Genomic DNA, 16,949 nt, shown 5'->3' on the forward strand with positions numbered 1-16,949 from the left:
CAAATAAATCCAAAGTAACAAGACAGGGGCTTTGTGCCGATGAGTGGGATTCACTGCCGTAAGCATTATAGCTTACCACTTCCATTGGCTGGTCAGATCACTGCTCAGTCAGGACAGTGGCCTCTGGTAGTTCTGCATCAGCATATACTGTAACCTTCAGCATCAACAACATCACCACTACAACTGTCCTGACCTGTAACCTTCAGCATCAACAACATCACCACTACAACTGTCCTGACCTGTAACCTTCAGCATCAACAACATCACCACTACAACTGTCCTGACCTGTAACTTTCAGCATCAACAACATCACCACTACAACTGTCCTGACCTGTAACTTTCAGCATCAACAACATCACCACTACAACTGTCCTGACCTGTAACCTTCAGCATCAACAACACAACACTGTCCTGACTTGCACCCATTATGATGTCATCTCCAGTAGCTCAGCGTGACATTTCTGGGCTAGTGGGATTGACAAAAATCTGTCTTGCAGCACACAGAATCCTGTTTCTCTGCAGTCATTGGGATTTGATTCTCAACAAACGTGTGCTTAATGTCAGGACATAACACTGATGGGAAACCCGGTACAGCACCACCAGAGTAATCAATCAACAATGCCGTCTCCTCCTGGCATGGTGTTTGCTGCTGGCCCTGGAAGGCTCGGAGTCTGATAGGAATAGAGCGGGCTGCATTAACATGCAACATGTCTGTCAGTGAGAAGATCTCAGATTTCCCATGTCAGACAGTGTTGAGAAGGAACAGAGACATGACATGATGACAGCCTCTGTCAAGCAGTAGCTCCCCTTCCCGCCCTCTTCCTGCTCCTGACAGCAGTTACCGTATAGGCATGCAATATTAAGTTGCTCAGCTCCAAGCCCATTGAGCACAGTCATGATGCCAGGAATATTTGGCGGAAGGTCTCGGAAAGAGCCAGTTCAAAATCAAATACACTTAAACAAGGACCAAACGTACGGCCTGTATTCAAGCCAGCTGTATGTTATAAGTACAGTAGCTATTAAATACAATGCATTTGCTGTAAAAGTTCAAATGTGGAATTTGACCTGACATTTGGAAAAAGACTGGTGTTAGGTGTTCTTTTATGGCTTCAACAGTGAGTGGGTGTGGAGAAAAGCATTGGTCTAGACAGTAGGGATACAATGGGTTATTTTCCTTAAGGGTGTTTTTTTTTCTCTGAATGAAGGCTCTTGCAAGTCTTATCAATCTCTGAAAATTAAATGCCCTATATAAAGGCTACATACTGTATTGACAGAATAGGTTCTTCAATGATTTTTGTATATCTGTGAATGTTGCTTATTTTTGGAATGTTGTTTTGTGTGGGTTAAAAACTCTGACCAATAAGAAATTGTTAGCTGATGATTGCATGATAAGCCTCAAGCTCCTCCAGCTGAAATTGTATTTGAGACAAATATGTTTGATAACAGATGCACCAGACTGAGTGAAAGGGCATACCTTATTATTCACTCTCAAATCACAGGCTAGTAAGCTTTTATACAGACTCATGAAATAACCTTTATCGGAATAAATCAATCACATTTGAAATTAAAGATGGAAGGGAGATATGACATAAGTTTGTGATTAGACAACAAAATGTATTGTAGACCCTAATGGAAGTGTATGGATCCAGTCATGAGGCATTTATAAGTTGTATTATTCAAGAATCAATAGGTAGATACCGTATATCATTCATTTAAATGACCATTGAAAAGCAGGAAATCGTACAGATTTGGACTAATAGGCTATCCTACAAGAAGAGCAATTCCCTCACCTTCCAGAATGGAATTCGACATGCCAGTTATCAAATTAAGCACAAATCTCTGAGACTCAAAAAGTGGCAAATATCGTTCTGACAGCGGGGCCAAATCCTCATCCTGTCTTTATTATGCACCACATCCACATTGCTCATCCCTGCCTGCCTGGGACTACTGCCAGTAAATACCTGAGTGATATTAAAACAGTCAAGATGCCTCTGAGGACATACAGTACAATATTGATTGATCTATTTAGTGCATTTCCTGGGTAAAGTTACGAGTCTACTTATTTGGTTTCCGAATCAGTGGGCTATATATTTATAGTGTAGAATGCATGGTCAGTCATTGAGTCATTGGGTGAGCGAGCGAGCGAGTCAGTCATTGAGACAGCCAGTCAGTCAGTCATTGAGACAGCCAGCCAGTCAGTCATTGAGACAGCCAGCCAGTCAGTCAGTCATTGAGACAGCCAGCCAGTCATTGAGACAGCCAGCCAGTAAGTCAGTCATTGAGCCAGCCAGCCAGCCAGTAAGTCAGTCATTGACACAGCCAGCCAGTAAGTCAGTCATTGAGCCAGCCAGCCAGCCAGTCAGTCAGCCAGGAGGCCAGCCATTGAGCCAGCCAGCCAGCCAGGCATTGAGCCAGCCAGTCAGTCAGTCATTGAGCCAGCCAGCCAGTCAGTCAGTAAGCCAGCCAGCCAGTCAGTCAGTAAGCCAGCCAGCCAGTCAGTCATTGAGCCAGCCAGCCAGTCATTGAACCAGCCAGTCAGCCAGCCAGTCATTGAGCCAGCCAGTCAGTCAGCCAGCCAGTCATTGAGCCAGCCAGCCAGCCAGCCAGTCAGTCATTGAGCCAGCCAGTCAGTCATTGAGCCAGCCAGTCATTGAGCCAGCCAGTCAGTCAGTCATTGAGCCAGCCAGCCAGTCAGTCAGTCATTGAGCCAGCCAGCCAGTCAGTCAGTCATTGAGCCAGCCAGCCAGCCAGTCAGTCAGTCATTGAGCCAGCCAGCCAGTCAGTCAGTCATTGAGCCAGCCAGCCAGCCTGTCAGTCAATGCCATTGAGCTAGCCAGTAAGTCAGTCATTGAGCCAGCTAGCCAGCCAGCCAGCCAGCCAGTCAGTCAGTCAGTCATTGAGCCAGCCACTGAGTCAGTCATTGAGCCAGGCAGCCAGCCAGTCAGCCAGTCAGTCATTGAGCCAGCCAGCCAGCTAGTCAGTCATTGAACCAGCCAGCCAGCCAGTCAGTCATTGAGCCAGCCAGCCAGTCAGTCAGTGATTGAGCCAGCCAGCCAGTCAGTCAGTCATTGAGCCAGCCAGCCAGCCAGTCAGTCATTGAGCCAGCTAGCCAGCCAGTCATTGAGCCTGCCAGTCAGTCAGTCATTGAGCCAGCCACTGAGTCAGTCATTGAGCCAGCCAGCCATTGAGCCAGCCAGCCAGTCAGTCATTGATCCAGCCAGCCAGTCAGTCAGTCATTGAGCCAGCCAGTCAGTCAGTCATTGAGTCAGGCAGCCAGCCAGTCAGTCATTGAGCCAGCCAGCCAGCCAGCCAGCCAGTCAGTCATTGAGCCAGACAGCCAGTCATTGAGCCAGCCAGCCAGCCAGCCATTGAGCCAGCCGGTCAGTCAGTCAGCCATTGAGCCAGCCGGTCAGTCAGTCAGCCATTGAGCCAGCCGATCAGTTAGTCAGCCATTGAGCCAGCCGGTCAGTCAGTCAGTCATTGAGCCAGCTGGTCAGTCAGTCAGTCATTGAGCCAGCCGGTCAGTCAGTCAGCCATTGAGCCAGTCAGCCATTGAGCCAGTCACACTGAGAAATCACTAGCTCAACACGGCCAATTGAAATATGGTACATCCAGTACAGTATCAGCCCGAATTCGTGACTATAGTCAAGAGAAAAACAATATTGGTATCAGGCTCTAAAACGAAGACAGCAGCTTGCCATCAAAAAAAGGCACCAGTCTATTTCCTATTTCTCTTCCTTAAAGATAGCTCCATTATTTCCTGGTTGCTAAAATTCAAATAGTTTGTTAAATTTCAGTTTATGTGACAAAACTAGCAAGGATAGTGTAGAGCAGGGGTACTCAACTCTTACCCTACAAAGTCCGGAGCCTGCTGGTATTGTGTTCTGCCTAATAATTAATTGCACACACCTGGTGTCGCGGGTCTAAATCGGTCCCTGATGAGAGGGGAACAATGAAAAAATGCAGTGGAAGTGGCATCGAGGTCCAGAGTTGAGTTTGATGGGAGTAGAGAATCATTGTACCATCTAAACCTCTGAAATATATTTTCCATAAACAAGAATACTGTATTTTCAGCTGTTTGAAGCTGGTGTACAAAGCCGAAAGTAAAAGACGCAAAAACTAAACTTAAGCAATGGAAGCATAGAAATAGCACACATAGAACATATCTACCACTTCCTAGACTTGCTTTCAATGAGAATGACAGATCTATAAACAAACATTTCTATGTGAATTTGGACGGATCGCCCAAAAAGTTACATATTGAAGCTTTAAATAAAGCCCAAACAAAGACACTAGTACACACACACACACGAAGCTGAGAAGGCTTCAATGCGACAGGCTGGCCTGAGGGTCCCATGTCTCTTGGTATTAGTGTGTCTCTCTGTTACAGAGCTGTGTGCCACTGTAATTAAGTAGGCCACTGCCTGTACTGTACAGTACTGCCCTGAGCTGGAACTAAAAGATGACCTGGAAACCCTTCCAATGGCTAACCAGGCGACGGAAGAGACCACAGAAACACTACAGCCCTGGAGGGGGTTCTCTCGGTTCACTGTTCTGTGCATCTCTCCGATGCAGGGTGAGTCTTTCGAGGCAAAGGCGACCCGGGTTAGCAAAACCAATGCCTCAAAGACAAAGGAGGTCCATACAAATGACAATGTCACAACATAATGTACAGCTATGGAATAAGGAATGAGCCCATATTGGCTCCCCATACAGTCTTGATAATGAAATGGTTGTTAGGGTACATGTTCAGAAACGGTCAAACAAATCAAATCACCATTAGAACAGATACAGCATATAGGCTACTTCAACCTCTCTACTTGAGTCCATGCCACTATAGAAACAAAACATGACAGTGTGTAGTGGAGGTGGCACCACTCTGCTGCATGGTCATTTATAACGTTCACTCAGTGGGTTGTGTGAGCTCATTGAGGGGAGTGGACCTGTCAGTGACTGGTGTTGACGATAGCCCCCCAGTCTGCTTGTCTACACCAGTTGTTGTTCCCAACCAGGGGTACTAGGACCCCTGGGGGTACTTGGCCTACCCACAGAGGGTACTTGAGAAGATTCACGAGACTTTAGGCTTACTAGTAAAATGCATGAGTGTGTACTTCAGGGGTACTCCGGGTAGACAAAAATTCAGTTGGTGGTACAGTAAACACTAGTCTACACTACTAGAGCCAGGAGCTTGGATCCCAGTTCCAAACATACCTACACAAACAAACACACCCTCAAAAGTAACAAACAGTATTCAAGCATGTACGGTCCACTGCATCATACTCCAGGATAGCTACTCACACAAGCATTGCCACTATCATGCTCCAGTGCCTTGTGGTTGCCATGAGAAAGATGTCCTCTTCCTCCAACCCTAGGGTAATGGGCAGGTGTAATGAGGGATGAAATCTCCAGACAGCACAGCGCAGCGCAGCTCAGCCAATTCCTCCCACCTCAACAAGAGCCTGTACTGTGTGTGCAGGTTAAGAACCACGTAAAGCACTGCATAATTCACAGCTACAGTATAAAGCAGCCAGCAGCCATGCTACTGACAGTGTCATTCCACTGAGCAGTGAGGTGTCATAGCCCCACAATATGAAGGTTGGGGAGGACATCACACTGTACAGTATGTGGATTAGCCCATTGTACAATACAAAGCTTATTTTTCCTGTGAGAATTTACTGACCTTGACACCATAGCGCGGTTAGTGAATGGAAGATAGCCAGTGCACATTAATAGCCTTGTGAAGAGTGTGTGGATATGAGTGTGCTTGTTTGTAGAATGAAATATGTGTTTGTGTGTGTACAGTTCTGTGAGTGGGTGTGTGTGTAGGTGTTGTGTGTGTGTAGGGGGTTGATAAATTGCATCTCACCTGTCATTGTCTGTGGTCTTGAAGCCCGGCAGGATGTTTCTGAAGCTGCTGTTGCGGTCCAGCTTGGGTTGGCTCTTGGTGCGTTTGATGGAGCCCTTTAGTCGGCGGCTCAGGAAGCCCTGGACAGGGACAGAGGGGCGTCGCCGTGGGCCAGGGGGGAGGAGAGACCAAAGGGAGAAAATTCACTCACAGCCCCATTTCATTCAGATAAAACACAAAATAAATGGTGGAGCAACAAGAGAAAATGCTATTGATTGAGCTCTGCCTCTCTCTCTCCCCCAGTCTCCTCTCGTCCGTGGCATTCGGAGAGAGCTGTGCATTGTCGTGTGGATCTCTCCTGCACATCTGCTCGCTGTGCACACACAGCAGAAGCAGCCGCGTTAATGTGCGACTCCCCTAAATCCCTGTTGCCATGGAAACAGTATTCCACGTAAAATGACAGGACTGGAGCGGCCGCAAGGTGAGAGGGGAAAACTGAGAATGTGCATTTGATAGGCTGGAGAGATTAGAGCTCAACAAGAGTTGGATTATTTCTAAAACCTAGACCCGTCTGTGTCTCCTGTGGTTGTGAGGGGGACAAAACAAGATACAGCCTCAGCCACAACCATGTGCGGCGATAATGATGGTGCTGCAATGTTAAACATTAAACAAGGCTTCTTCCCTGTACAATTAATGCATTTCCTTAATTACTATTTGAGAAAATGGTTGAACTATAGTCTTTTTGCAGCCATTTAAGAAGACCGTGGGTGGAAAGCAACAAAGGAGGAACGAAAGGCTTTGGGCATTAAGGATAAAAGACAATCACCAGACATTGTGATAAATAAATCCAATAACAGCTTTTCACAAAGAGCGGTCTCACACACCAAACAAATTAACAGTTTACAGACATCACTCCATAGCTAATGTAGCTGCCCTGTGCATACATTTGTGAAATGGAAGAATTGTCGACGCTAGTCTGCTTCAAGGAACAACATGAAAATATCCATCTGCATTATTGTGCTCATTAAAAGAATTGTCTATTTCCTTCTAGAGCAACCATGGGTAAATTCTCCCAGAATTCATTTAGTTATTATTACTTGTCATTTTACAGTCTACACTATATTTGTGCCATCCGCATTAGGCTACACCGATCCCCAATTAAATCACATGAGCTCCCATGCAAACAGAGGAACTCTTTAATGTATCCAAGAAATCTGTGACACTAACCAGGTTTCCATCCAATCTTTTTATGCTTGTAAATTACATGTTGGATCAAAAAATTCACAACAGGCCTGCAGGTAAACTTTCCAAAATGTCGACCAAACCAAAATACGCTAGACAAGGTGGGATCTTTTTGAATCAGTAAAATTAATTATGCGAGAAATGGCAATGGAAAAGCCTTTATGCGCAAATATTTATATGATAATCATATTGAAGTAAACTTGGAGGGACGCAATGATATGGTGTGTGGTCCTCCCACTAGACTCGTTTGGGAAAGCATGTCGTTTATTAGGCTACAGATGAAATAAATACATTATCTTCACAGGGTGTTGAAAGAGCTTGATGTTCCTTTCCAACAAACATTGGGGGTCTTATTCGGGTGACATGAACGGTGCTTGCTGCCGTTTGACAAATAAATCTCACTCTACCCCTAAGGCAGGGTAGGGTGAGGTAGGGCTGGGAAGGGTGAGGTAGGGCATGGCAGGGTAAGGTAGGGAGGGGCATGGTAGGGTGAGGTAGGAAAAAGGGAAGGGTGAGGTATCTGCGAGCTGTTGGCTAGAGCGCACGTTCCAAGACCAGAGTGGGAACATTCGCTATACAATGCAAACATTTGTGACAAAACCATCAGTAGATGAGTTTGTCAGTTTGATGGAAACATGTGTGGTGGGAAAATGCTCATATTGTTTTTATTCCAATTATATAATCTTCGCGTGAAAATCTGTCGCCAATTGGATGGAAACCTAGCTACTGACAAGTAAAATGCACACAAGGAGGGAATCATTCATGACATCACATTACAGATATTGAACATAGCCTAGCCTCTCGATGTTGAGCTGACTTGAGGTTGGGTTTTACTGGTTTCAGTCCAGACTCCCATTTCTAAAGCGGTACCTTCAAGCAAATCAGTTCTTCAAAAGACCAAAACGTTTCTGCTTCTGGTAAATAAATCATCCCTTCCAATTATGCCAGTCTCTTGGGAGGCATTACTCCTTTCCTGCTGTAATTTGTGGGGAATCTGGGATCTCTATTCTTAGGCTTTCCCCTCCTATGACATTTGCAGAGAGACTGGGAGGCGAATTATTGATTGTGCTTGACAGAGCTGGAGGAGAGAAAGGTGTTTGATGATGCAGCAGACCCCAGCTCCCCTACAGAGAACCTCTGGGTGAGGTAGGGTAGAATAAGGGTGAGGAAGGGTAGGGTAGGGTGAGGTAGAGTGGGATACGGTTCGGTGAGGTAGGTTAGGGTTAGGTAGGGCATGTAGGGCAAAAGTAGGTAGGGCAGGGTGGGGTGGGGTAGGGTGAGGTGGGCTAGGACAATGTAAGGGCAAACTAGGACAGGGAAGGGTGAGGTAGGGTAAGGTAGCACAGGGCGGGGTAGGGTTGGACAGGGCAGGGTAGGACAGGGAAGGGTGACGTAGGGCAGGTAAGATAGAGAAGGGCAGGGTGAGGTAGTTATAAGGACTGGCAAGGTAGGGCAAGGCAGGGAAGGGTATGGCATGGTATAGGGCGAGGAAGGTAGGGTAGAGCGAGGTAGGTTGGGGCAAGGTAGGGTGGGGGGTATGGCATGGTAGAGTAGGGGCGAGGTAGGGTTGAGTGAGTTAGATAGAGCAGGTTGAGGAAGGGAAGGACAGGGTGGGTAGGGCAAGGCAGGGCAGGGTAGGGCGTGGTAGGGAATGATAGAGTAGGGAGAGGCAGGGTAGGTTCAGGCAGGGTAGGATAAGGTAGGGAGGGACAGAGTAGGGCAAAGTATGGTAAGCAGGGTAGGGTGAGGTAGGGCTGGGAAGGGTGAGGTAGGGCATGGCAGGGTAAGGTAGGGAGGGGCATGGTAGGGTGAGGTAGGAAAAAGGGAAGGGTGAGGTAGGCAGGGTAGGGTAAAAAGGGTAGGGCAGGGTAAGGTAGGGTAAGTGGAGCAAGGTAGGGTAGGGTGATGTAAGGTAGTGCACAGTGAGGTAAGGTAGGGAAAGGTAGGGAAGGTAGGCAGGTAGGGAATGATAGAGTAGGGTGAGGTAGGATAGGGCTGGGTAGGGTGAAGTAGGGAGAGGCAGGATAAGGCGAGGTAGGGTAGGTAGGGTGAGGTAGGTAGGGTAGAGCGAGGTAGGACAAGATGAGGTAGGGAAGGGTAGGGTGAGGTGGGGCAGGATAAGGCGTGGTAGAGCAGGGCAAGGTAGAGTAGGGTGAGGACGGGTAGGGGTGGTAGAAAGGGCAGGGCGAGGAGGGGTAGGGCAGGTAGGGTGAGGTAAGGTAGGGCAGGGTAAGGTAAGGAAGGTAGGGCGAGGTAGGTTAGGGTGAGGAAAGGAAAGGCAGGGTAAGGTAGGGTAGGGAAGGGTAGGTAGGGCAGGGCACAGTGAGGTAGGGTTACGCGAGGAAGGCAGGGTAGGGCACGGTAGGGTAAGGTGAGGAAGGCAGGGTAGGGATAGGTAGGGAATGATAGAGTAGGGTAGTGGGAGGTAGGATAGGGCATGGTAGGGGTGGCAGGGTAGGGTGGGTTAGGGCAAGGCGATGTATTGGTAGCCCTGGGTAGGGTAGGTAGGGCGAGATAGGGTAGGGCAGGGCAGGGCAGGATGGTAAGCACAATGGATGAACGATGATTAACCCTTGCTTTTCTTTTTGTCCAGACTGCGGTGCTGCATGTGAATTTGCCCAAAAAAATACATTCAGGGGTTGGGCGCATGCCATTGAGTAGTGGTTCGACTGATCTGTCCAGTAAGTAGGGCCTAGAAGCTGAACCTCAAATCAAAAGACTCACTGCTGTGCTCAAACTACAGTGGAAATTCTAACTCCAGATTTGTATGAATGAGACCTTTGGGATATCCTCTTCTCTGTTCATGTCTCCTGCTGGTTCTCATAGGGACCACCTGCTGGCGGTATTGAGATTCTAACAGCCCCCCCCCCCCCCCCCTTCTGCTCCAACAAGCTCCAGGTCCTGTTTAATTAACATCACTTCCAACCCCCTCCCTTCCTCCCTCCCACTCAGAGCTCTGCTCAGTGCAGGATGGCCAGCCTCCCTCTAGTCCCACAGAAGGACAAGAGATGATTAGTGGGAGGAGCCACAGCGTGCCAACACCATCCTGTATCATCCTACGGCTTTTATTCATTGAGTGAATCATTTCATTCATACTTTATCCCATTGGAGAACATCCTGAAGAGAGACACAGAAGGTGAGGGGAGATTTCCGATCGATACTTAGGCATTTTCCTTAAAGAGAGAGATTGGCAATTTACAAATATACAATGCGCTTTTGAACGCATCCTGCGCAAAGCGCAGCACTGTATTACCAATGGTGACATATTCCTAAGGTATGGACGTCTCTCGTGTAATGGGTTATCCGTCACCATGCCGTAATCAGCCAATGAATCTGACTAAGGTATGACGAACCACAGGGAGGGAGGCGCTCAGCAGTAATGTCACCGTAGTAACCTGCTCTTCGGAGGACTCAGCCAGGATGGCATTGGGAGGCACCGACCTCTGCACAACAAGAACTCAACAACAGAATGCCAGGGCTTTATTTGGCTGTGAATTTTCAGTCCTCTCCAAAACCCAACAATCCATTAACAATTAATTGTGACCTGTGGTGCAAAATGGGTGGTGGGGGGGGGGGCAACGAGGATAAGCTGATCAGATATCTGCTGTCTCTCCCACCAATGTGACAGTTGGGAGCCAAAGTGCCATCAGATAACATGGAGCTGGTTCTCTGGTACCACCAGCCTGACCTGAGGGCTCCTCCATCTATTTACCCTATCTAAACAGTCAGGAAGGTCACTGTGCTTGTCAAGATCCAACAGAGTAACAGTAAAGGAAGCCCACTGATTAGTAGCATGACTGTCACGTTCGCTGTCTTCAAACTCCCTGTCATAGATGAGCCAAGGCGCAGCGTGCTTGTAATTCCAAATTTTTTAATAAAGTGAAACCTTCACAAAAAAAAACAGGTAAACAGAAACCGAACGTGACGCAACCATGGCGCACACAAACACACACAGAAAATAATAATTACCCACAACATTAGGTGGGGAAAAGGCTGCCTAAGTATGATTCCCAATCAGAGACAACGATAGACAGCTGCCTCTGATTGGGAACCACACACGGCCAAAAACAAAGAAATAGAAAACATAGAATGCCCACCCAAATCACACCCTCACCTAACCAAATAGAGAAATAAAACATCTCTCTAAGGTGAGGGCGTGACAATGATATTACAAACAAAAGAGCTGTGTGTGTGTGTGTGTGTGTGTCTGTGCACCAACTCCCAGATCACCTGAGCAATCACACTTCCTACATCGGCTCTCAGGGGAACTCACTAACCTGATCATATTCTGTTGAAGTAACATGAACCTTCCTTTCGGGGGTAAGGGCATAATCTACCAGTCTTGCCTCCATTCATAGCCAAAAAGATTTTCTCGGTTGACAAAAGTATAAAAATGTGGTATTGTACTTACAGTATTTTCATACGCTTGGTTTATACAGAGCAGATGTAAAATACACTGAACAAGAATAAACAATAGGAGTACAGATATGAATCTATTGGTGACAGATACCTTCAAAAAAGGTAAGGGCGTGGATCAGAAAACCAGTCAGTATATGGTGTGACCATCACATGCCTCATGCAGTGCAACACATCTCCTTTGCATAGAGTTGATCAGGCTGTTGATTGTGGCCTGTGGAATCTTGTCCCACTCTTCTTCAATGGCTATACGAAGTTGCTGGATATTGGCGGGAACTGGAACGTGCGGTCATACACGTCGATCCAGAGCATCCAAAACATGCTCAATGGGTGACATGTCTGGTGAGTATGCACACCATGGAAGAACTGGGACATTTTCAGCAAGAATTGTGTACAGATCCTTGCGACATGGGGCCATCCGTGCATTATCATTCTGAAACATGAGGTGATGGCGACAGATGAATGGCATGACAATGGATCTCAGGATCTCATCATGGTATCTCTGTGCATTCAAATTGCCATCGATAAAATGCAACTGTGTTAGTTGTCCGTAGCTTATTCCTGCCCATACCATAACCCCACCGCCACCATGGGGTACTCTGTCTACAACGTTGACATCAGCAAACGCACTGTTTGCTATCTTCCCGGTACAGTTGAAACCAGGATTCATCTGTGAAGAGCACACTTCTCCGGTGTGGCAGTGGCCATTGAAGGTGAGCATTTGCCCACTGAAGTTAGATCAAGACACTGGTGAGGACAACGAGGACGCAGATGAGCTTCTCAGAGACAATTTCTGACAGTTTGTGCGGAAATTGTTTGTTCACCACAGGTGAATAAGCCAGATGTCCTGGGATGGGGTGGTCACACGTGGTCTGCGGTTGAGAGGCCGGTTGGACGTACTGCCAAATTCATTAAAACAACATTGGAGGTGGCTTATGGTAGAGAAATTAACATTCAAATCTCTGGCAACAGCTCTGGTGGACATTCCTGCAGTCAGCATGGCAATTGCCCGCTCCCTCAAAACATGAGACCCCTGTAGCATTGTTGTGTGACAAAACTGCCCATTTTGAGTGGCCTTTTGTCCCAAGCACAAGGTGCACCTGTGTAATCAAATTTTACCTTACCGTGAAATGTTTACTTACAAGCCCTTAACCAACAATGCAGTTCAAGAAATAGAGTTAAGAAAATATAAAAATAAACGTAATAAATATTTACTAAATAAAATTACAAAACTATAATGAGGCTATATACAGGAGTTACCGGTACAGAGTCAATGTGTGGGGGTACAAGTTAGTCAAGGTAATTTGTAAAGTGACTACGCATAGAAAATAAACAGCGAGTAGTAGCAGTGTAAAAACAAAGGGGGTGTCAATGTAAATAGTCTGGGTGGCCATTTGATTAATTGTTCAGCAGTTTTATGGCTTTGGGGTAGAAGCTGTTAAGGAACCTTTTGGTCCTAGACTTCGCGCTCCAGTACCGCTTGCCGTGCGGTAGCAGAAAGAAAAGTCTATGACTTGGTTGACTGGAGTCTCTGACGATTTTATGGGCTTTTCTCTGACACCGCCTATTATATAGGTCCTGGATGGCAGGAAGCTTGGCCCCAGTGATGAACTGGGCCGTACGCACTACCCTTTGTAGCACCTTATGGTCAGATGCCGAGCAGTTGCCATACCAGGCGGTGATGCAACTGGTCAGGATGCTCTCGATGGTGCAGCTGTAAAACGTTTTGAGGATCTGGGAACCCATGCCAAATCTTTTCAGTCTCCTGAGGCGGAAAATATGTTGTCGTACCCTCTTCACAACTGTCTTGGTTTGTTTGGACCATGATCATTTGTTGGTGATGTGGACACCAAGGAACTTGGAAGCTCTCGACCCGCTCCACTACAGCCCCGAGGATGTTAAATGGGGGCCTGTTCGGCCCTCCTTTTCCTATAATCCACGATCAGCTCCTTTGTCTTGCTCACATTGAGGGAGAGGTTGTTGTCCTGGCACCACACTGCCAGGTCTCTGATCTCCTCCCTATAGGCTGTCTCATAGTTGTCTGTGATCAGGCCTACCACTGTTGTGTCATCAGCAAACTTGATAGTGTTGGAGTTGTGCTTGGCCACGCAGTCGTGGGTGAACAGGGAGTACAGGAGGGGACTAATAACGCACCCCAGAGGGAAACCAGTGTTGAGGATCAGTGTGGCAGATGTGTTGTTGCCTACCCTTACTACCTGGGGGCGGCCCGTCAGGAAGACCAGGATCCAGTTGCAGAGGGAGGTGTTTAGTCCATGGGTCCTTAGCTTAGTGATGAGCTTTGTGGGTACTATGGTGTTGAACACTGAGCTGTAGTTAATGAACAGCATTCTCACATAGGTGTTCCTTTTGTCCAGGTTGGAAAGGGCAGTGTGGAGTGTAATTGAGACATCTGTGGATTTGTTGTGGCGGTATGCAAATTGGAGTGGGTCTAGGGTTTCCGGCATGATGGTGTTTATGTAAGCCATGACCAGCCTCTCAAAGCACTTCATGGCTACCGACCTGAGTGCTACAGGGCGGTAATCATTTAGGCAGGTTACCTTCGCTTCCTTGGGCACAGGGACAATGGCTGTTTGAAACATGTAGGTATTACAGACTCGGTCAGGGAGAGGTTGAAAATGTTAGTGAATCCACTTGCCAGTTGGTCCGTACTTGCTTTGAGTACATGTCCTGGTAATCCGTCTGGCCCAGCGGCTTTGTGAATGTTGACCTGTTTAAAGGTCTTGCTCACACCGGCTACAGAGAGTGTGATCACACAGTCGTCCGGAACTGCTGGTGCTCTCATGCATGCTTCAGTGTTGCTTGCCTCGAAGCGAGGATAAATGGCATTTAGCTCGTCTGGTAGGCTCGCGTCACTGGGCACCTCGCGGGTGGTTTCCCTTTGTAGTCCGCAATAGTTTTCAAGCCCTGACACGTCCGATGAGCGTCAGAGCCGGTGTAGTAGGATTCAATCTTAGTCCTGTATTGACGCTTTGCCTGTTTGATGACCTGGAGCCAGTGGGTTTGGCGACGAATATGAAGCGAGGGCCAGCCAACGAGAGCATACCGGTCGCAGTGGTGGGTGGGGCTTTGGTGACAAAACGGATGGCACTGTGATAGACTGCATCCAATTTGCTGAGTAGAGTGTTGGAGGCTATTTTGTAAATGACATCGCCGAAGTCAAGGATCGGTAGGATAGGACATTGAACACCACACATTGGCTGTTCCTGTAGGCTGAATAATAGAACAGCTATTTCCATGTTAAAATGTTATGGTATGCATTTTCTCCATTGTTATTGATGGTAGGCCACTCTGGTAGACCGTCATTATAAGAACATAGCCACAGTAGCCTACTTGGCCACTTAAAACTTTAACTTAAAGCGGGTACAGCCTCAGTGTTCACAGTAAACGCGTGCTGGAAGTTGCACAGAATTTTCACAACATTTAAATTTGCGCTCAGATGACCTGAAATTTGCTCAGTGCTGGAAAAACTTCAGTGAACATTGGTGGCAAAACATATATTTATAGTGATTTCTATGGGTCTTTCTCTATTCTGATTGTTTTATACTGTTCAATTCAACCCCACCAAAGAAAGTCAGCATTTTCATCAATTTCTACATTTCTTGCACTCATTTTAGATCATTTCCACACTGCCACGGAGGGCGGCATGATATGGGCAAACAATCTGGACCTTAATTTTGACCAAATGTTGCAATTGCGATTTGACTTGTGATTTAGCGCAAAACACTTGGATGAACTGTTGGAATCATGGATATAATTCTATAGTTAGAATATAATAGCACTTTGAATACAGTGTTTGACATGACAACAAATGAAAATGCCAGGGAGGAGTTATTGTGACAGGGTAGGAACCAAAGTGTTGACAAGTGTTTCCTAGGGGACCCTATAATCTTTGGTTCTCTTTTAGCTACTTTATGTAGCTAACATTCTTGCTTTGTGTTGTCCTCTGATTTAGAAGGTACTGTTGCACAACAAACATGCAGGTCTACACCATCATTAGTATTATCAGGCTGTATAGCTAGTTATGTTTGCTCTGACTCAGTATATTTATTAGCTAGCTAGTGATTAGCAATATCAGCTAACAAGACTTAGGCCCAACTTACTAAGACAAACTAGCTGTTTGCAGATGTAAGAAACACGAACTAAGTGTAATTGTAGAACTCTAGTGGATGTATATTAAGAAGAAAAGTGAAAACAGCATCAATGTCATCAACATTCTTTCATGTGCTGCATTGACCATGCAGAAACTGAACGCAAGTGACTCGTGGTAGAGGAACAACAAATTCACTCCTTGAGTGACAGGGGGCGGGGCTAGGTCTGTGTGGAAAATGGAATGGAGAGAGAACGGATATAGATGACTCAAGAAGTGAAGTAAACTATACAAATTGACTTTATACATAGCGTATCACATTTAACAAACCAAACATTCAAATACCGTTACAGAAGTAAAAACCAAAACCGGTATGTGCAGCAATACCGTTATATCGTAAAATCCGGTATTCAGCCCAGCCCTACCAACATGTACATATTACCTCAATTACCTCGACTAACCTGTATCCCCGCACATTGATTCGGTACTGGTACCCCCTGTATATAACCGTATTGTTATTTTATTGTTACTTTTTTTAACTTTAGCTTATTTTGTAAATATTTGCTTAACTCTTATTTTCTTAAATTTGCATTGTTGGTTAAGGGCTTGTACGTAAGCATTTTACAGTAAGGTCTACACTTGTTGTATTCGGATGTTTGTGACAAATTAAATTGTTTTGATTTGATACATTGAAAGAATACAAACAAAACTTAAGATGGAAGAAACAGAATCATTTTGAACACTCTAAAAGAGATTGAAGACTTGATTGATGGAAACCCGTTCTGGGAGAAATGGAATGATCTAAATGGAAAAAAGGAAATGGCAACATTTGGATAGATCACTTTGAAAGTCTCTATGGAATAATACCATCAGAAGACATTACTTTAAACCCCAAATACAAAACCTGGAAAGGCAGCATCAGGAATTAAATGCTTAAACACATTACTCCTTATTAAAATTATTCAACCTGGTTTTGGAGAGTGGCTGCTTCCCTGATATTTGGAACCAGAGACTCATAACCCCCATACATAAAAAGGTGACAAATTAGACCCTAATAACTATAGGGGAATATGTGTCACAAGTAACATAGGGAAACTGTTCTGCTGTATTCTGAATACAGACCTTGCGCACAGCAAAAAAATTAATGGCTTTCTACCCAAACTCAGAACAGACCACATAGAAACATTACACACTAATAAACCAGCAAGTTCGTCAGAAATGCAGAGGAAAAGTATTTGCACGTTTTGTTGATTTTAAGAATGCTTTTGATTCCATATGGAATTATGGATTATATTACAAAACCCTCCAAAGCAGAATTGGGGGAAAGTATACATCATA

The 16,949-nt window shown here is 46.0% G+C and overlaps 1 protein-coding gene across 2 annotated transcripts in view; it reads right to left on the reverse strand.

The window, feature by feature from the left end:
• The window catches only part of LOC139577142 (disabled homolog 2-interacting protein-like), a 103,308-nt gene that overhangs the window by 47,480 nt on the left and 38,879 nt on the right, over positions 1-16,949 (reverse strand). For both annotated transcript variants that reach the window (XM_071404003.1, XM_071404001.1), the window contains one exon: positions 5,867-5,985. In XM_071404003.1, the coding sequence (XP_071260104.1) occupies positions 5,867-5,985 (119 nt within the window). The remainder of the gene's footprint in view (positions 1-5,866; positions 5,986-16,949) is intronic.

The sequence above is a fragment of the Salvelinus alpinus genome, chromosome 5 (genome assembly GCF_045679555.1).
Source record: "Salvelinus alpinus chromosome 5, SLU_Salpinus.1, whole genome shotgun sequence".
NCBI lineage: Eukaryota > Metazoa > Chordata > Actinopteri > Salmoniformes > Salmonidae > Salvelinus > Salvelinus alpinus.